The 20232-nt window shown below is 49.0% G+C and overlaps 3 protein-coding genes across 3 annotated transcripts; all 3 read left to right on the forward strand.

Annotated features, from left to right (window-relative positions):
• Window positions 1–2154: 2154 nt before the first annotated feature.
• On the forward strand, window positions 2155–4958 carry LOC136542290 (uncharacterized). Its single transcript, XM_066534656.1, has 3 exons — window positions 2155–3055; window positions 3342–3553; window positions 4705–4958. Exons 1-3 carry the CDS (start codon window positions 2886–2888, stop codon window positions 4956–4958), a joined length of 636 nt encoding a protein of 211 aa, XP_066390753.1. The 5' UTR covers window positions 2155–2885.
• Window positions 4959–15162: 10204 nt separating this feature from the next.
• Window positions 15163–16468, forward strand: LOC136542288 (uncharacterized). Its single transcript, XM_066534653.1, has 2 exons — window positions 15163–16296; window positions 16363–16468. The coding sequence occupies exon 1, from the start codon at window positions 15163–15165 to the stop codon at window positions 16294–16296; it is 1134 nt and encodes a 377-aa protein (XP_066390750.1). The 3' UTR covers window positions 16363–16468.
• A 131-nt stretch (window positions 16469–16599) lies between these two features.
• On the forward strand, window positions 16600–19649 carry LOC136542289 (ubiquitin-related modifier 1 homolog). The gene is made up of 4 exons (XM_066534654.1): window positions 16600–16731; window positions 16818–17320; window positions 17438–17641; window positions 19269–19649. Exons 2-4 carry the CDS (start codon window positions 17298–17300, stop codon window positions 19384–19386), a joined length of 345 nt encoding a protein of 114 aa, XP_066390751.1. The 5' UTR covers window positions 16600–16731; window positions 16818–17297; the 3' UTR covers window positions 19387–19649.
• The last annotated feature ends 583 nt before the right edge of the window (window positions 19650–20232 follow it).

Raw genomic sequence — 20232 nt, forward strand, 5'->3', positions numbered from 1 at the left:
TAGATGAGACACATCACACGGCCCAAACCGACCCCCGCCACGCAGTCAGGCTCGCAAACCGGTGGGCTCTGGCCACCTACAGCGCGCTCGGCCGCTAACAGGCTCGAGGGAGAGGGAGGTCCCCGGTTTCCTTTCTTTTTCTTCTTTTTATTAGACAGAGGTAAACCTCGTGGAACCAGATCCTCTACAGTCGATGAGGACGACTTTTCTCTGCAGTCAGTGATCTGAACCGTTTAGTAGAATCGGATGGTACACAGTTTCTCCCAGGCACTACACCCTTCACGCACTGGGCCTCGGCCCAACAACGACGTTGCCTGGAGGAGCTATGGCCGAGCTCAAGATGCTCGTCGGCCTGCTTTTCGCCCTTTCGCTTCGCTCGAGCTCCGTCGAGCCAATCACCAGCGTCGCCGCCGCACAAGATGCTTCGCTCAAGATGCCCGCCGCCGCGGTGCTGCTGAACATGCTTGTTCTCATCACGTCCGACTCTGCCTCCGCGCTCGTCACCGCCACCACAGCTGCCTGCGTCACGGACTCGCTCGACCTCGCCGCTGCGCTGCCGCTGGGCTCCCGCGACAAGGCCGCTGCTTCTGCGCCCATCGCCGTCGCGCTCGCGGCTCTGATCGCCGTGGCCGCGCTGTCGTGCGAGGCCGCGCGCGGAGACGACACGACCTTCGATGTGCCGGCCTCCGACGAGCGGATGTCCGCCACCGACGACCATAGGGCGACAAGGCCTGCAGCCATGAAGCCGGAGCGTCGCGGTGGTACAGATGTGAGCGACGGCTAGGCGAGGAACGCTGTCGCCATAACCAGCGACGGGCTGGCAGCGTCTACGGCGACGGCGTCATCTTGACCGCTATGGTGGGGGCGGGGAAGGCTAGCGCTGGCGAGGTAGGAGCCTGCTGACGTGCCACGCCGCCGGATCAGAGAGGAGAGGGGAGGGGAGCGCCGGCGAGGTAGGAAGCTCTGGGGAGAGGAACGCCGACCAGGGCATCGGCGGTGGCAGACGGCTGGGGAGAGGAACGCCGACCAGGGCATCGGCGGTGGCGGCAGAGTCGACGTGCGTCGTGATGTTGGGCTGGCCCAGGAAGCCAAGTGCAGCGGCGCATGTTTCTGGCTCTATCGTCGGATAGAAGTGAACGGCTAGATGCACTGTGGAGACAAGTCGCTTCACTTCAGGGGATCTGGTTCCATTTTGCTTACGGCGCAAGGAATGGGGATGGCAGCTTGACATCTAAGTTTAGCGCCACGCGTACCCGCGCCCAGGTGGGGTCCGGGCCCATGTGTCAGTGAGCGATTAAGGACATAGGGCGGTGGGTGGGGATAGACCGTACTAATAATAACCCAAGTGGGGTCACGCCAAAGCCGTGGCGCGTGCGTGGACCTCGCCCTCGTCTCTTCCGCTCCGAGTCCAATAATTTCGGAAGGAATTCTTGGTGTGTCATTAAAAAAATCATAATGTTTTATGTGTCTCTAGAAAAGTTTAGCGATTTTCAGTGTCACTGTTTTAATTTTTTTTACCCTCCATGCCACTATCGTTAGTCTAGGCTCTAACGCCGTTAAACCGCAGGTGTGAAAAATCGAAAATATCCTTAAGTCTAAATATGATATTAATTTTTTTGAGCATCTTAACGACTTCAAATGAAAAAACTCAAAACTAGAAAGTTGTAGATCTCGTCGAGATCTATAATTTTTATATAAAAATTATCTTCATTTAATTTCACAAAAAATATGATTTTTCTAAAATATATTAATCTTATCAAATCATATTTTTTTTTTGGAATTAAATGAAGATAATTTTTATACGAAAATTATAGATCTCGATGAGATCTACAACTTTCTAGTTTTGAGTTTTTTCATTTGAAGTCGTTAAGACGTTAAAAACATTAATAATAGTTTTAGATTTAAGGGTATTTTTGACTTTTTACACGCTAACAGCGGTGATATCGAGGGAAAAAAAAATTAAAGCAGTAACGTTCAACTTTTCTATGGCACATAAAACATAACCGGCCTGTTCGCTGGTTAGTTTCTGAACTGATTTGAGCTAGCTGATGCTAATTTATTATGAGAAAAAAATATTATTAGTTGGCTGGTTTGGGCTGGCTGAAACCAACGAGCGAACAATCTGAACATTGGGATCTTTTCTAACGTCACACGTAGAATTTCCCCATAATTTCTACCGCCGCATACCTCCTGTCTTCCTCCCACCTTCGCCCTGCGCCGCCGCCGTCGTCGGTCGATGTGTGCTGCTCCCACCTCTAACCAATCCAATATCGCCGGCGAGGGAAGCAGCAGCAGAAGAAGAAGCTCCGTCGAGAACCCCCACCTCTGGCCATCGCCCGGGGATAAAGTGGGGTCGGTAGGGGACTCCTAGGGGGAGCAAAAGGGATCGGATACAGAGAGATGAAGCAATTAAATTCTTCTTCGTCCGCCGTCGCCCCTGCTAACGCTCCCACTAGTAACCCTAGGTAAGCATCGTCGATCGGCGGATCTGCTTTTTATGACTGTCTGATTGCTCGGCGAAGAGGATCCACCTTGTATATATGTGTATTTTCGATCTGGAGACTTTTTTTTTTCGTTTCTGTATTCCTCTCTTGTTGGATATGTTGGATGTCAATTATATGTGCTATGATGAAGATGTGAATTGTTGGGGCTAAAGCAGATTTGAGATCACCAAGTTGATTCTTATATGTATTGTTGACTTTTCAAAATTACAATTTTTTATTCCTCCGACTGCAGTTCTGTTTGATTATGATTACTTGTTAAAGTATCTGAAATCCTCTTTAACAAGTAATCATAATCAAACAGCTCGGAAGAACCCACAAACCAGAGCGAGGTGCTCAGCTCGGAAGAACCCACAAACCAGAGCGAGGTGCGAGGTACACCAGATGCAGTTTTTTCGCCTCTCCGGACGCCCTGATGTCTCCACCGCCCTGCACCACCTCTCCCATCACTCGCGGGCTCTCATCTCCTTCATGGCCTCTGCTCCTCCAGCGCTTGCGCGACGAGTTTCCCCACCCATGGCGGCTCCCAATCCACCTGTCCGTCGTCTTCCCCGGTTCGTTTTCTTTCTGATGTTTAAGTTAGCGCCTTGAATTTAGATTGTGACCAAATAAGTTTGGGTTTTTTGTGTATACTGTTCTTATATGTTAATTATCAGGGGGGAAATCTTTTTGTTGATCCCATATTATTATAAATCCTAAAATAGAGAAAAAGGCAAAAAGAACTCAAGAAATCGATTTCAGGCTTATAGATATCTTACATAGCGATTTTAATGCTGACGCTTGATACCATATTATTTGTGTCTGATGCTGAGATTGGTTTTCTACACGCTTTTGTATTAGATGTCCACATGGATATCAGAACATGCCCATCAGCACTAGAGTAAAAGGCGACAAGTTGGATAAACCATTACAAGAGGGCTGGGCAGCACAGATACCTCGTCACCCTGTATACCCTCTAAGGGGACTTCCAAGGAGTAGGCACCGAGATGGTTCCATATACAGGGCCACAGAGAGATGGAAAGAAAGATTCCATTTTGCAGACCCTCGTGAGAGTAAGTAATAAATATCTCTTTTCCTATATTTATTTGTTTGTAGTACATTTCCCAGACAGTGTTAACTCGTATATTCTCTATTAAAATCTTGAGTCTAGTTTTTCTTTATTTTGTTTACTTTTACTAATTGAATGCTCATTTTTTGCCACCGATAAAACGAAACTTGTCAAATGTTACTTAGGGGTTGCATTGGTACATGTTTGCAAAAGTAGGAGACATCTGTCACGCCCTAACCATATTGTAGCTTGCACCATTGCTTGTTGCCTTTGGCTTCGGCTCCCCGTTTAATGGTTGTTGCCTTTGGCTTCGGCTCACCGTTTAAGATGTTTCTTGCCTGTAGGCCCTAGTCCCACCTCGCTGGCAGACAACATGCTTGAGGTTGTGATTCATTAGGTTTTATATCTCCCCTAAAGTTTTTTAGTTGACAAGTTGACACCTGAAACTATCTCTTGGTTCACATTTACAAATCACTTGCTTCCTCCCAATTTTGATAAAGTTATGTTCTGCGTTGAAATTTTCTGAGGTTATGGATGGCATCATGGCAGCTTGTTACTCCTATTAGTGTTAAACAACTTCGGGGCCTCCCAACCTATGCAAATAAGTATGAAAATTGTAACATAGGGTAAGTTGTTATTTGCTAGATGAAATAAACTTATAAAAAGATTTGTACAAGGAGAAACAAAAGGACAAATTCAATTAACGGTTTCAGTAGTTCTTGGGGTAAAGTGAATCCAACAATAGTTTAGGGGTTTAGGGGTGAGTAAAGATGAAGTTATCTTTTTGAGATGATTAGATATGGGAGAGCTATTTGATAATTGGGTATTTCTCTATTCCCCTACATCCTTTTTTTATCTCCTCTCTTTGACTTTTTTTGTTTCTCCAATTTAGGGGTATGGTTTTACTTTTGTGATTTCATTTTTTATCTCCAAGTTAGGGGTTAGGGTTTGGGTTGGAGGTCTACTAGAGTCCAGCTGGGTTAGCCTGGTTATTCTCTTGTGTTTTGCTAAAAGAACTTTTCGAATGAAACCCTAGTAAAAAGAACACATAAAGTTTCTGCTTTGATGGAAAGGAAAACATCCAATGGTGCCATGGAATCGTCAAGCTGTATGTTTACCTTTTCTGGTTATAACTCATATTTTTTTATGATGAAGCTTGGTTGAAGCCAATGAGTTTATCAGATCCTGCATGTGCACGTTCCATACTCCGTGGACCTCGTACGATGTTGCAAATTTTCTCAATAAAGTTGGCTAAAATTCATGTGGATGGTGGCTTGGTAGAGTTGTATGGATATATAGCAGTGAGGGATGCTTTGGATCCATTGCATAATTATGTCATGAGTTTTAGTAGGGATGATCCCATCATTGTGGAGCAGGTGCACATCAATAATTATCTGCAATTATTTTAAATTACTAGGGTCGATGTGCTTGCTCCGGTCGTGGAGGACAGGGTTCTTGGAGAGGGCGATGGCGGGCTGGTTGACCACCATCAGAGCTGGCGGGTGAGCTTCCTCGTCGGTCAGCTTGCCCAGCAGCCGGCGTAGCCAGACAGCCTGGCACGCCGCCGCGGCCGCTGCGACGTACTCCGCCTCACACGTCGACAGCGCCACGATCTTTTGCTTCAGCGACTGCCAAGTAATGGGGTCCGCTCCAAAGAAGATGAGCACGCCGGAGGTGCTTCGTCGCCCATCAATGTTGCCCGCCATGTCCGCATCGCTGAAAACAGTGAGCTCCGGCTCACCTTCCTTTGCCTTGGGGGTGCCTCACTGAACACCGTGAGCCGCAACCCTCCCTTGCCGCCACTCTTGAGGAAGATGATCGCTTGATCGAGCATCCCCTTGATGTAGCGCAACAACCTTTTCACTGCCGACCAGTTATCTTCCCGCGGGTCCTCTATGAAACGGCTGATGTACCCAACCGCAAACGCAATGTCCGGTCGGGTATGAGGAGGAGCGCAGCCCGCCGACGATACTTCGGTAGCGCGTCGCGTCCACCTTTGCAGCAGTGCTGTGCTTGCTCAGCTTCAGCTGCTCCTCCATTAGAGTCGCGCACGGCTTGCACTCTGCCATGCCGCCGCGCTCCAGCAGCTTCTCCGTGTAGGCGCGCTGACCTAGGGAGATGCTCTGCTTCTCCTGCCTCACCTCGATGCCGAGGTAGTAGAAGAGTGCGCTGAGATCGCTCATCTTGAAACGAGCCGCCATCTTACGCTTGAAACCGTAGACGTCCTCTGCTCGCGCTCCGGTGATGATTAAGTCATCCACGTACATGTCGACGACGAGCTCCTCCTTCCTCCGTCGTCGTGTGTAGAGCGCGTGCTCTGTAGCGCAACGAGTGAACCCAAGCACGCCCAAGGTGGCGTCGAGCTTGGCGTTCCACGCCCGAGGGGCCTGCCGCAGCCCGTAGAGCGCGTTGCACAGCTTGAGCACCATGTGCTCAGCGCCCTTGACGGTGAAGCCCGGAGCTTGCTTGACGAAGACCGTCTTCGCGAGCTCGTCGATGAGGAATGTAGACTTGACGTCGAGGTGGTAGACACGCCAATCCTTCGCTGCTGCCATGGCCAACAGCAAGCGAACGGACTCCATTCGCGCCACCGGAGCAAAGACTTCCTCGAAGTCGATGCCCTCACATTGCACGAAGCCGTGGGCGACGAGCCGAGCCTTGTACTTGACAATGGCGCCGCGCTTGTCCCGCTTCACCTTGTAGACCCACTTCAAGCTGATCGGCTTGCAGCCTATCGGTGGATCTACCAGCTCCCATGTGCCATTATCCTCGATGGCCTTCATCTCTTCCAACATCGTCCGTCGTCAATTGGCATCGCGTTCAGCCACTGCAAACGTCGGTGGCTCCTTGGCACTAACAAGGAGCAGCTCTGGATCGTCGAGCAGCCGACTCGCCAGGCCTGTGGCCCCTGCATTGCCAACGATGTTGTCCAGCCTGCGGAACCAGACCTCCTCGCCGTCGTGGAAGGCATCCACGAACTCGCTGATGTCGCTTGGAGGGGAGATGAACTTGATCGGTGGTCCCTGGCTTCCCTGTTCTATCGGAGTGGTCGGCATCGCTGCTGGACCGCTCGGCACCACTTCTAGAGTAGTCGGCATCGCTGCTGGACTGCTCCGCACCATTGCCGGAGTGGTTGAATCCACTGCTAGAGCGGTCGGCACCACTCCTGGAGTGGTCGACTCTACTGCTGGAGCGCTCTGCACTGCTGCTGCAGTGCTTGGCAGCCCCTCTGCAGTGCTCGGCACTCCTCCCGGAGTGCTCGGCACTGCCCCAGGAGTGCTCGGCTCTGTTGATAGAGTGGTCGGCACCTCCTCTCCAGCGTCTCCACCACCATGAATGACCATTCGCTTGACGACGAAGGTGCTGGTGAAGCCGCCAGCTTCCCTCGTGCCTGTACTGTCTTAGTCCCAGGTCGCCTTCTCATCAAACACCACATCCCTAGAGATCACTACCTTGCCTCTCTTGGGATCATAAAGCCGATAGGCCTTGCTGCCCTCCTCGTAGCGCAGGAGCACCATCGACGTGCTCCTGTCTTCCAGCTTGCTGAGGTGAGGCTTGCTGTTCTTCACATAGCCGACGCAGCCAAATGTCTTGAGGAAGGACACATTCAGCTTGCGTCCATGCCAAGCCTCGAACGACGTCTTGCCCTTCAGGGCCTTGGTGGGTGCGCGGTTGAGGATAAACACCGTCGTGGTCACCGCCTCTCCCCAGAACTCCGTCGGCATCTTCTTTGCCTTCATCATGGATCGAGCCATGCCGACCATCGTCTGGTTCCGCTGCTCCACCACGCCATTCTGTTGTGACGAGTACGGTGCGGTGTGGTGTCGTATCATGCCCTGATCCGCGCAGCAGTGAATTCCACCGAAGTGAATTCGCCACCACGATCAGTCCGCAGCACGCGCAGCTTCTTGCCGCTCTCCGCCTCCGCGTGCGCCTTGAACTTCTTGACTGCTTTCGCCGCCTTGGTCTTGCTGGTCAGAAGCTGCAGTCACATGTATCGGCTGCAGTCATCCACCAACAAGATGAAGTACTTGCGCCCGCCGGGCGTCGCTGGCGTGATTGGCCCGCAGAGGTCACCATGGACCAGCTCGAGGGTCTTTGCCGAGCGGTACTTCGTCGTCTTCGGGAACGACAACCTTCTTTGCTTCCAGGCTAGACAGCTGCCACACAGCTCGCCTGCGTGCTCGATGTGAGGTAGCCCAGTCACCATCTTCTCCAGCCGACCAAGAGCGTCGAAACTGAGATGTCCATACCGGGCATGCCACAGCCATGGCTCCTCCGTGCGCCGTGCAGCCAAGCAGATGGGCTGCTCCATCTTGAGGTCGAGCAGGTACAGTCGGTTTTCAGATCTTTTCACCTTGGCAAGAAGCCGCTGCTCCTGGTCCTTGATCCTGAGGACGCCGTCCTTGATCAGTACCTCGCTGTCGTGCTCATCCAGCTGGCCAATGCTGATGATGCTTAAACGCAGCTGCAGGATGTAATATGCATCCGTTAGCGCGCGGTGCTCGCCGTTCTGGCACCTGAAGATGATGGGCCGCACCCTCGGATCGCCACCCTTGAGCCGTCACCGAACTTCACCGTGTCGGTCACGTCATCGTCGAGCTCGGAGAAGGCTGCCTTGGAGCCCGTCATGTGGTTGCTGGCGCCGGAGTCCAGGTACCACCGCTCGTCGTCCACACGTCCGAGGTGGACTTGGGCGCGCGGTTCATCGAGGTTGACAGCTTTCAGAGCCTTCCCATGCCCTTCCACCGCCATCACCTTTCCCTTCTCCTTGGCCTTAACGTCGTGCAGTGCACAGAACGTCGCCATCATGAGAGTGGCCTCATCATCATCATCAGCCTGCGCCAGATGAGCCTCAGCCTTCTTCTCCTGTTTGCGATTTGGGCACTCCTTTGCCCAATGGCCCGTCTTCCCATAGCGTCGGCAGGCGTTGGGGTCTACCTTCTTCTTCCTCTTCTCCGAAGAAGCCTTGCTGTGGCGCTTGCCATCGCCACCGTGGCTGGAGGAGGCTTCCCCAGACTTCTTCTTCTTCATCCGGGCAGCCCACTCCTCTGTCAGCAGCAGCTTGCCGCTGTCCGTCGTTGTTGTGGCTTGCCCCATGCGCTCGTCCACCGCCCGTAGACGACCTGTCACATCCTCAATGGTGAGGGTGGATAAGTCCAGTATCGTCTCTATGGAGAGAGCAATCTGGATGTACTTCGTCAGCACGGAGTGGAGGTACTTGGAGACCGCCTCTTCTTGATTGATGGTGACACCGTGGCTCCTCAGTTTGCTGATGAGCATCTGCAGGCGGAGGCAGAAGTCCACCGATTCACCATCTTTGAACTTGAGGTTGGCGTACTCCTGCTTCGCAGCTGGGCCGTCGTCTTCTTTGTGCGGTCGGAATCGACGCGCATCGCCGCAATGGCCTCCCACGCCTCCTTAGCAGAGCTCTTCGCCCCCAACGACTCCCTGTACTCCGCTGGCACAGCAGCGAGGATAGCTTCTAATGCTGACATGTCGTCTTCTTCGTTGTCAGTGCCCTTGTCAATGGCATTCCAGAGCCGTCGGGCTCTGAGCTTGACCTTCATGATCACCGCCCATTCGCCATAGTTGCATGCGATTGCGAATGCTGCTCGAAAAGCGCTCAAGAGGTCAATTGTTTACTTGAGAGGCCAGCCAATTGGGACTGTTGCTGCAATCGACAAATCTCAGGGGGCAGAACTTAGTGACGCTCAGGTGACCTTTTGTTTGTTTCGTGTTAAAGCATTGGTACTGCTGTCAGTTTTAAAGATTTCTTGCCCCTTTTATATCATGCTTCGCCTTGTTATTTTTATATGACTGCCTATTTTGCATCCATTGTTATCAGAAGTGTTGTCCTAATCCTAATGAAGAGTATTATTTCATTATTATGATTGACAACATATCATAATCTTGTGCAAAAAGTTTCTGGTGCTCATTAGTTAATAAATAACTTTTGTTGCGGACAGTACCCCACGGTTTTTCTCCAAAATAATTTATGGATATTGTTTGAAAGATGAGTGTTAGCAATAAAGTCACTATCTACTTGGATAAATCTGAGGATGGATTTAATGATATGTGCTTAAAAAGTTTTCAAGTTGGGATTGGAGCTACTCGATTATCGTATTTGAAATATGGCTTGCACTATAATTTTTCGCATATTTATGAAGCCACCGTCTTTTCTTTTACAACTCCACCAGGAGGGACCTTCTATATAACATTGAAATTTGAGGGAAGATCTATCACCCTACTATTGGCCGAAAGGGATCTGTACAAGGCTGGAGGGATGAGTCGCATAGATCCTTTGAAATAAGAATGGAGCATTGTGCAACATACATGCTTGGAAAGGTGAAAGTGATGAATATCGAGAAGAATTATTCATTCTTGTCCACGAGTGACAAAGTAGGTGGAACAAGGATAGGTCTTGATAGACATTTAATATTCTGTTTAAGTATAAAGCTGAGAGGTCCCCAGAGGTCAGACGAGCAATTGATTTGTTTGCCGTCAACTTTCCAGAGGCTATTAGAATTCAAAAGGTATATAAGATTGTGGACTCTGATCAACAAGTATTTTATCCCCTTCTCATAGCACCTGATGAACCGACACCGGATCCCGAAGATACGAACACGCTATGGATTGAGAACTATGGTCACTATAGTCGTCAGGCAATGTTGTATGAAAATGCCCGTGACTCTAGAACATATTCAAAAGGAATTGGCAATCGAGATGGTGCCAATGTAGAATTAGCTACTGAGATATTCAGAGAGATCCGGGTAGGCTTACGTGATGCTTGTCCACGAGCTGAAAATGAGATAAAACCTCAGAAAATTGAAGATCCTGATGACAAAATAAATGAATCTTTTATTCCTAAGCTCATGCCTAGAACCAGAAAGAAAAAAAGAAGAAAGGGAAAAGCTCTCGACTTAGAGGGAGGAGATGGAGAATCGGTAAGTGCTGAATTAGTTGATCTGTTCCTCTTGAAAGACTGGCTTTCAGAAGAAGATAAGATTGACGATGATGAGAATAGAAAGCAAAAAGGTTCAGACTTAGAGGGAGGAGATGGAGAATCAGAAGACGATGAGATTGCCGATGATGAGATTGAAAGTGTAAAGAAAAAGAGAAACGAAAAAGGTTCGAACTCAGACGGAGGAGATAGAGAGTCGGAAGAAAAGATTGTCGATGATAAGCAAGAGAGGAAAGCTAAAGAAGTTGAATGGGTTAACTTTTCCGTTGGGAAGTTTTTGATGAGAAGGATGAAAGAAAAGATTCGGACTATGAGGATAAATGAGTGGTTGTCCTGCCCCAAACTTACTGTATTCCACTGCAACATGCTATGTGGCTTTGGGGGGATAAACTTCCTTACTGTAGCCTTCTCAGCATTGAACTGACTGATTTGATGAAAGTTTTCTGTCTTTTGCAGCTTGTTCGACAACCACTCACTTATCCTCATAGTCCGAATCTTTTTTTTCCATCATTCTCAGCAAAAACTTCCCAACAGAAAAGTTAACCCATTCAACTTCTTTAGCTTTGCTCTCTTGCTTATCATCGGCAATCTCTTCTTTCGACTCTCTATCTCCTCCGTCTGAGTTCGAACCTTTTTTGTTTCTCTTTTTCTTTCCAGTTCTAATCTCATCATCGGCAATCTTATCGTCTTCTGATTTTCCTCTTCCCTCTAAGTCTGAACCTTTTTGCTTTCTATTCTCATCATCGTCAATCTCATCTTCTTCTGAAAGCTCCTCTTCTAAGAGGAACAGAGCAACTGATTCAGCACTTACTGATTCTCCATCTCCTCCCTCTAAGTCGGGAACTTTTCCCTTTCTTCTTCTTTTCTTTCGGGTTCTAGGCATGGGCTTAGGAATAAAAGATTCATTTATTTTGTTATTTATTTTGTTGTCAGGATCTTCAATTTTATGAGGTTTTGTCTCATTTTTAGCTTGTGCACAAGCATCACGTAAGGCTACCCAGATCTCTCTAAATATCTCAGTAGCTGATTCTACATTGGCACCATCTCGATTGCCAATTCCTTGTGGATCTGTTCCAGAGTCACGGGCATTTTCATCCAATATTGCCTGACGACTATAGTGACCATAGTTCTCAATCCATAGCATGTTCGTATCTTTGGGATCCGGTGTCGGTTCATCAGGTGCTATGGGAATGGAATAAAATACTTGTTGATCAGAGTCCACAGTCTTATATACCTTTTGAATTCTAATAGCCTCTGGAAAGTTGATGGCAAACACATCAATTGCTCGTCTGACCTCTGGGGACCTCTCACCTTTATACTTAAACAGAATATTAAATGCCTATGAAGACCTATCCTTGTTCCACCTACTTTGCCACTCGTGGACAAGAATGGATAATTCTTCTTGTTATTCATCACTTTCACCTTTCCAAGCATGTATGCTGCACAATGCTCCATTCTTATTTCAAAGGATCCATGCGACTCATCCCTTTAGCCTTTTATGTACAGATCCCTTCTGGCCAATAGTAGGGTGTGATAGATCTTCCCTCAAATTTCAATCTTATATAGAAGGTCGCCCCTGGTGGAGTTGTAAAATAAAAGACCGTGGCTCCATAAATATGCGAAAAATCATAGTGCATGCCATATTTCAAACACGATAATCGAGTAGCTCCAATCCTAAACTTTTTAAGCACATATCATTAGATCCATCCTCAGATTTATCCAAGCAGACAGTGACTTTATTGCTAACACTCATCTTTCGAACAATATCCATAAGTTGTTTTGGAGAAAAACCGTGGGGTACTATCCGCAATAAAAGCCATTTATTAACTAATGAGCATCAGAAACTTTTCGCACAAGATTATGATATGTTGTCAATCATAATAACGAAAGAATACTCTCCATTAGGATTAGGACAACACTTCTGATAACAATGGATGCAAAATAAGCAGTCATATAAAAATAACAAGGCGAACGATGATATAAAAGTGGCAAGAAATCTTTAAAACTGACAGCAGTACCAATGCTTTAACTCGAAACAAACAAAAGTTCACCTGAGCATCACTGAGTTCTGCCCCTGAGATTTATCGATTGCAGCAACAGTCTCAATTGGCTGACCTCTCAAGTAAACAATTGACCTCTTGAGCGCTTCCCGAGCGACATCTGCAATCGCATGCAGCGAACACATTGATTCTTCTACTGGGTTTTTAAAGATTTTATATACCCAAAGAGTTTCATACTGACAAACCATGTTCGTAGTGTTACCAATTTCTCAAACACAGATAAAGTTCAGGTCAATGAATGGTCAATCTCATCTGTTTATTACTCGATTTGAAAATGTAACTACTTACTCGCTAAACCACAAAATACAAAACAAACAGCAGATAATTGTCAAGGTGTTTAATAACATAATGCAATGCTCCATATCAAGTTTCCAAATTATTCTCACCTGGCCATGATCCTTCATTGTCGTAGCTCCACCTGGTGTTCTTTGGGCCACATCCAGTGATTTTCTGGTTTTCCATTGCAGGGTAACAGATCTTGAGTGGCATCTCCCCAATGAGTCGTTGCCAGCACTCCTCCACAATATCCAGCATTGCCTTGCTCTCCGGTGGCTAATGATGACAGAGTTGCAATAAAAATGCCTAAGCAAAACCAGCGGAAATCCATGGCAGGGCCAACATTGCCAATGAGGTATCCACCGTGGATGGGCATGAAGTCAAATATGCAATCAGATACTGATTCGGGTATCACATTGAACTTGCTCAAAGCTGTCTGTGAGTACTCTTCAGTCTTGTAGCCGTATATATCATTAATTGTTCCGAAGTCAAGCCAACTTAAGGCACATCTCATAGCCATGAAAAAGAGAGCCTGGATTTCAGTTGGGTAGCCATATATACCCTGCACAGATTTCAGTCAATAGTTCAGTAACAATTGGGTAGCCATATATACAAATATCATGTTCAACTTCATCTGAACGTGCAGTGAATATTGGGAGCTTCAAATTAGCAAAGTCCTGAAATTAAAGTGAAAAATGGTAGACAATACAGTTTGGACCTAGAGACGTTGAAAGGATGGTGAAAAGGCATATTACCGCTCAAATAATGCGAGACATTTCAGCCAGCTTAAAGCAAAACTCCTCAATGCTTGGATAAATCCTCACAAAAATTAACACATGCCCAGTTGCTGATTTTGGCACCATTTATTACTTTCTGCAAACAATCCAAATAAAATATGCAAACAATGGTTATAGATTAAGAAGAAATATATGTACAATCAAAATTCATGGAAAATTAAAGAAAAAATTTTATTGATTCATTACTTCGCTAAAGAACATAAGAGAAAGTAAATGACAGTATGACAGTACAGGAAAAGGTTCTTAAAATGGACCTTCATTGAACCAACTTTAAGATTGGTTTAGCAGCTCATGACATACCTTGTCTTTCATATTCCAGTGCCCATTCATTGGAAACCACGTTTTCTGAGGTCCAGAATCATGATATTTAAGCTACAACAACAACAACAAAAGGAACAACAACAACAACAACAACAACTCATGGAAGTAGGAGTACATTTGGAGGCAGTAGAACTCTAGCATCAACTGTTGTAAGATTGTCATCGAATTCTATGCCAAATTCATTTGCACGTTTAGTGCGTTTGCGGTCAACAACCTAAGACAAGTGGAAGTTAGGTTAGAGAAAACTTAAAGATAGTTTTATCAGTTTACAGCTGACAGCGAGATCATGAACCTGATGACTGGACTGCTCCGGTTCAGGCTGGATGGAGGCTGACTTCCTTAGAGTAGACACCTGACTGCATTCCAAGTTCTTCTGGTAACACTGCCGGGGAACTATCTTGCAAACCTGAAATTCAATTTGACATTCAAATTGACATTCGGAAATAGCAGCAGAATATATGGGAGGGTAAGGAATATAGATGCATAAAACATCATGTTAAAGTTGAGAAGTCCATAATGACCAACCTCTATAGGAAGATAAATTGGCTTCTGCACGCTGCCAACATCGATGCATGGGAGAGATTTGTATTTCAGTTCTAGGCTGTTGGTATGACGGGCCTCCAGTACACCAGGCGCAACCCCTCCAGTGGCTAGGCCACGCTCGCGCAGGAGGAGGCCAGAAGACCCAAGTCATCAGCATTTACTTTTTATCGGAATTACTATAATTATTAGGGGGTTATTTCTATTATTATTAGTAGGACATATAAATACTTTATAAGACTACTTTGGAGAATTAAGCAGAAACATAATTGTTTCTGGCTTCCTGAAGGGAGCCGGGATTTCCTAACCCTAGCCACCTCCTGCTGTGGTCGCGTGAACAGCGCCGCTGCTACTGTAGCACCATGAGAGTTCTAGGGCTGCAACAGCAGCCGCCGCGCTCTCGCCGCCACGGCCCCTCGCCGGCGTCGAGAGTATAGACCACGTCCTTTAACGCTAGGGCATCAAGCCCTAACAGCCTGGTATCAGAGCTGTCAGGTCCTCCATCCACATCCACGCAGCCGTCGTCCACCTTCGCCTCCTCGCCCATGCCATCAGCGCCAGCGTCGTCGGCCGCGTCGGGGTTGTCGTCCACATCCTCGGGAGCGCCCCTGACGTTGGAATCTTTGGCCGCGACGTGGCTACGATTGCCCACGGCATGGCGGCCATGCAGGCGACCCTGGCCGCCCTCATCCCACCACCTCCCCCTCCACAACAGCCGGCACCACCACCACCTCCACAGCCGTCGCAGCCGCAGGCGATCTTCCCCTACGGCATGCCCCAGACCAGTGGGACGGGGGTGCCCCTCCACTTGCTGCGGTGGCCGGCCTCGTTGTCTCCCATCCCGTCGTGGGCAATGGGCTCGACGACTCCGCCCATCTACACAATGGCCACGACTCCTACACCGTTGGCGGCCGCGGTCGCGGCGTCCTCCGGGGCACACCAGCCACCCCCGACCAGCGGCATCTTCTATGGAGGGACGGACGGTATCCTCATCTACGGTGGAGGCGGGTACTCCGGCGGCGCCCTATCCGTTGAGGACTCGTCTGTCGCTTCTCCCAACGGCGCCCATGCCCCTCCCAAATTTTACAAGCTGGAGTTCCCGTCGTTCGACGGCGCCGCTGATCTGCTCAATTGGCTCAACCACTACGAGCAATTTTTCCACGGCCAGCGAACATTGGCTTTGGATCGCACATGGCTAGCTTCGTACCATCTTCGCGGCGCTGCTCAAACTTGGTACTATGCGCTGGAACAAGATGAAGGCATGCCGACCTGGAACGCTTCCGCGATCTGTGCCAGCTCCGCTTCGGCCCCCCGACGCAAGGCACGCGGCTGGCCGAGCTCGCCCGGCTACCCTTTCAGTCATCGGTCCAGGAGTATTCGGACCGCTATAATGCCGTGCTCTGCCATGCTCACGACCTCAATCCTCGCCAGAAGGCGGAACTGTTCGTGGGTGGCCTTCCCGAGCACATCAAGGTCGACGTCGAGATGCGCCACCCGCTCGACCTTCAGTCGGCCATGTACTACGCTCGGGCGTACGAGCGTCGCGCGGCAGCCTTCCTGGCTGCGCCGCAACAGCAGCGCAGCGCTCGGCCTCCGGTGCGCCCTGGGTGAAAAGCAAGTCGGGGCCGTGTACGCGGGGAAGCGGCCGCCGAGCTCCGTGTGCTGGTTCTCGGACACCAACTTCGTCATGACCTCCCTGTACGCGCCCTTGGCCGTCGGCTCCGGCGAAATGGTCACCTACAACGAAACGAACCACCACAAACACGGGAACCCACGGCAATGGCGCTAGGTCAGATCATCAGGTCAAAGCCAACAACGAAGAATGGATGAGGGCACTTACGTTGTACTGGTGCAGGCCCTCGTCGATGAGGCGGCCGAGGAAGCGGTTGGCCCTGCCGACGCAGGGCGTCCCCGCGGCGCCGTACCCTGGGCCCGGCGGGGACACGGGCTCGGCGCGGCGGACGTGGATGCCGATCGCCTCGAACTCCTTCCGCAGCAGCGCGGCGGGCTCCTCCGCGAGGGGTGGCGCGGCTTGGCTCTGATCGGCCGGCTGGCTCTGGGCGACGCGCGAGTGGTCGTCGTAGCTGTGCCCGTTGCGGTTTCCCGCTTCAACGCCGTTCGCCTCGTCTCGCCCGCTGCCGCCGGAGCCCCGCCGCGGGTTGGCTTGGCGCCCTCTGCCACGGCGATGCCTCGCCATGGGCGCAACGGCCCTCGCGCGCACGCAGTTCTGTTACGTCCTTTTTTTTTGGTAGGTTCTGTTACGTCCTTTTTCTTTTTTTTTTGAACTCGTTTCTGTTATGTATTTTGTAGTAATAAAGAAGAAAAGGCATCACATTCTGTCACCAGACTCACCACATGAGAGGAGCGGACGGAGGCGGCGAGGCGCTGGCGGCCGTGTTCCGATGATGGGCTGCACAGGGGATTGGTCTTGGACCATAGGCCTTTGAGGCTCTATGTGCTGCTGACGGATGGACAGAACCATAGTCTGGTTCCAGGCTTCCAGAGCCGTTGTTCCGCGACGACATAGCTTGCGTACCACCCTTCCTAAAGTGCTTGCCTTTCAGGGTTGGTGCGTATGCCGACACAGATCACGGCCCAAACCAGGCCACATGGAGCGGCCCAAATTGGACCAAGCAAACAGGCGGTCAGCCGGTCACAGCCTCGCAGCGCCGCCCGAACCAGCGCCGTCTCCTTCGATCCCCGGCCGCCACGCTCCCTCCGTCCCCGGCCTCGACGGCTAAGAAACCCTAAACCCAGGAACGAGTTCCCAGCCCTCGGTGACCTCTGGCGATGCATCTCACTCTCGAATTCGGGTAATCCTTCTCCCTGGACCTGTCACTTTCCCCCCGGATTCCTCTCTCCTTTGTGCGTAGCGCTGCGCGCCCGCGGTCCCTGACGATTAAAAAGCAACCGCTGGTTTGGGGTTGCAGGGGCGGGCTGGAGCTGCTTCTGGAGAACTCCACCAAGGTGCACAAGGTGGAGGTCACCACGCCCAAGGACGGCCAAGACAAGGTGGTGGAGGTCACCACGCCCAAGGATGGCCAAGGCAAGGTGCCGATGAAGTTGTTGCTCTCTTGGGTCAAGGACAATCTGATCAAGGAGCGGCCGGAGATGTTCGTCAAGGGCGATTCCGTGTATGTGTTGTTTTGCTCCCCTCTCTCTTCATTGACTTGTGTAGGTAGTGTGATTGTGCGCCAAGCTCTTGGTATGCTTTGGTTGCTGCCATCTCTCTTATGATGAATGGCAGTTTCCTGACGGGTAACTAGTGCGGATTGATACTTAGTTCCTAGTACAAGTTAACTGTGGCCTGTAGACTGCAACTGACTCCAAGATTTGATAAATCCAAATTATTTCTAACTCCCCTGTGGTTTAATTTGACAATCAACACCAACTAATTGTGCTGTGGTTTTTACTATTTCCTAGAGAGGGGTATTAGGCTCAGGAATTAGAGCTTGAAAGCACAAACCATTTACAAAACCAAAAAAGAGCTCTTCTTATGGGCTGCAGGTGATGCAAAATATCTGGGAGCCTTTCAGTCCTGAGCTAGGTAGGCTTTACTAGCTGTTATTGTTTCTTTCCTATTGCTTATTTCGAGACCATTATCCCTAAGAGTGGCATTTTTTTCCGCCCCTAAGATAGTACATTCATGTGTCTTGTGATGTAACAAATCAATGTGTTCCTTCGCTAAAATAAATATGCATGGTCCTCCCATGTATTCAAGGAAAAGAAGGAAACACTGATCAAACTTATTCAATTAATTTAAAAACTAGCTTTTACGGCCATCTAGATGCTTGATAGTAGAGATAGACAAACATTCACCCTACAATTAGTGTCTAGGCAGTCAAGATGATGACTACAGATGGTCTAGATGTTTTTTTTTTAAATTGTAGCTGCAAACGTGCAAACAGGTAAATCCATACTTATTTTTCAAAAGTGAGATTTGATGCATAGCTTGTAAAGGTACAAATGCATCAAACAACTTGCAGTCGCAGTGGTATGGTACCAAAAGTTGGCACTAGCCACAACCCACAAAGGTGTGATTAGAGCTACCTGCCTATCACAATTCACAGCCAGTTATTCAATTGGGAGCTCAGGCCCAAGCCCAAGCAAGCAATAAGCATCTGTTCATCAGACTTCAGAGCATGCCTAGTGGTAGCAGTAGCCATTAGCATAGTAGCGGGCAACAGAGTGGGTACAAAGGCACAAGCCAGCACAAAGGAATTTTGATGGCCATTTGCAGCACAGTGCTGCAGGCAGAGGACTAGGAGTCGCATCACTTGTATGGGCATTTACAGAAGGGCAGCCCAGTAAGTTTCCAGCTGCAATGTCTAGACTTTTTGTGACCAAGTTTAACCATCTAGATGGTCTAGCTATCTAGTTCTATGTTTAACCCCTGACCTTGTTTTCTATAACTCGCTGAGGCACAGACTAGCCTATGAAGACATCATGCTAGTCGTAGTGAACACTGCATCTGTGTCATCCCATAATTCGTTTTCCATTGCTAGCAAAAGCGAACTGCCATGAATACCTTCTTGCCTTTTTTATTTAACTTTTTTTTCTTGCCAATGAAGTTGTATAAACATATAGGTTACTTTTTATTGGTGGTGCAGACATGTGTATGCTTTCAGTGCAGTAATTTTGGAGAGCATTTGATATATTTCAAAATGTAACGAGATAGAGATTCAGAAAATTTCTTCTTTTCTGAGTTCAGGCTCAACCAGATGTTTAGTTTTCATGTTTTTTCTTCCTTCATGCATGCAGGAGGCCTGGGATTCTTGTCCTTATAAATGACTGTGATTGGGAGCTGTGTGGTGGCCTTGATGCAGAGTTGGAAGAGAAGGATGTTGTTGTTTTCATCTCCACTTTGCATGGTGGTTAGTTTAATAATCAGGATGATACCATAATATGTTTTTCCTGAAAATTGCATCTTGTATCAAGTTGGAAGGGATGGATTGATCGAGTTGTTTAACTTTCTGGAGATACTAATTGCAAAATGTGGAACTGGACTTGATGCCAATATCATCAAATTACAGTTCCATTTTCTTACTGGAACACTGACACATAATATTGTCCACAACCGATCCTGTATTTTTGCAATACTTCTGTGGTTTTCCTTCGTTTGCTGTATACATAAATGAAAGGTCAAGTGCACTATTTCTAACCATTGTCCATTCATGTCAAGTGATGGAATATTCGCTGCCCCCCTATGGATTTACAAGTGCTGCCCTCACTCCACGATTCATGTCATTCATGAAGATCACCCGGTATTCTGGCAGCTTGCAAAGAAGCATACTCGATGGGAGTACAGGGAATTTGGTTCACGAGTCTCTTCATATTTGGGCATGTTTTGCGAATCGAAAATGATTCAACTGGGGCGTCCGTCCGTGACTCTTGTCCGGACGTGGCTCCCCAGGAGCGGATCTCAAACAAAAAAACAAAATCCCTCGCCCTCTCATGCTTATCCGCCCGCCCGTGCCCTAAATACTTCGTGCTTATCCGCGGGCCCCGAAGCAGCGTGGCCGTTCATTGTCCACGCCCTTTCTCCCACCACGCGCTCGTCTGCTGCCGCGCCATGCCCCATCGCCGGCCGCGCCGCGCGTCCGTCCCAAACACCTGCGCCGCTCGCTCCCTCGTCATCTGTTCGTCTCCCTTCATCGCCGCGCACGCCGTTGACCTCACCATGGCCTCTGGGGCGCATGTGTCATTGCGCCTTGGGTCTTCTGCG

Source organism: Miscanthus floridulus, chromosome 3 (assembly GCF_019320115.1).
Source record: "Miscanthus floridulus cultivar M001 chromosome 3, ASM1932011v1, whole genome shotgun sequence".
NCBI classification, from domain to species: domain Eukaryota; kingdom Viridiplantae; phylum Streptophyta; class Magnoliopsida; order Poales; family Poaceae; genus Miscanthus; species Miscanthus floridulus.

Coding starts and splice junctions, on each gene's coding strand:
- LOC136542289 (XM_066534654.1), top strand. CDS start 17,298: ATGCATCTCACTCTCGAATTCGG. Junction 17,321..17,437: donor CATCTCACTCTCGAATTCGG/GTAATCCTTCTC, acceptor TTGGGGTTGCAG/GGGCGGGCTGGAGCTGCTTC. Junction 17,642..19,268: donor TTCGTCAAGGGCGATTCCGT/GTATGTGTTGTT, acceptor TCATGCATGCAG/GAGGCCTGGGATTCTTGTCC.
- LOC136542288 (XM_066534653.1), top strand. CDS start 15,163: ATGGCGGCCATGCAGGCGACCCTGGCCGCCCTCATCCCACCACCTCCC.
- LOC136542290 (XM_066534656.1), top strand. CDS start 2,886: ATGCAGTTTTTTCGCCTCTCCGGACGCCCTGATGTCTCCACCGCCCTG. Junction 3,056..3,341: donor CCTGTCCGTCGTCTTCCCCG/GTTCGTTTTCTT, acceptor CTTTTGTATTAG/ATGTCCACATGGATATCAGA. Junction 3,554..4,704: donor TTTTGCAGACCCTCGTGAGA/GTAAGTAATAAA, acceptor TTTATGATGAAG/CTTGGTTGAAGCCAATGAGT.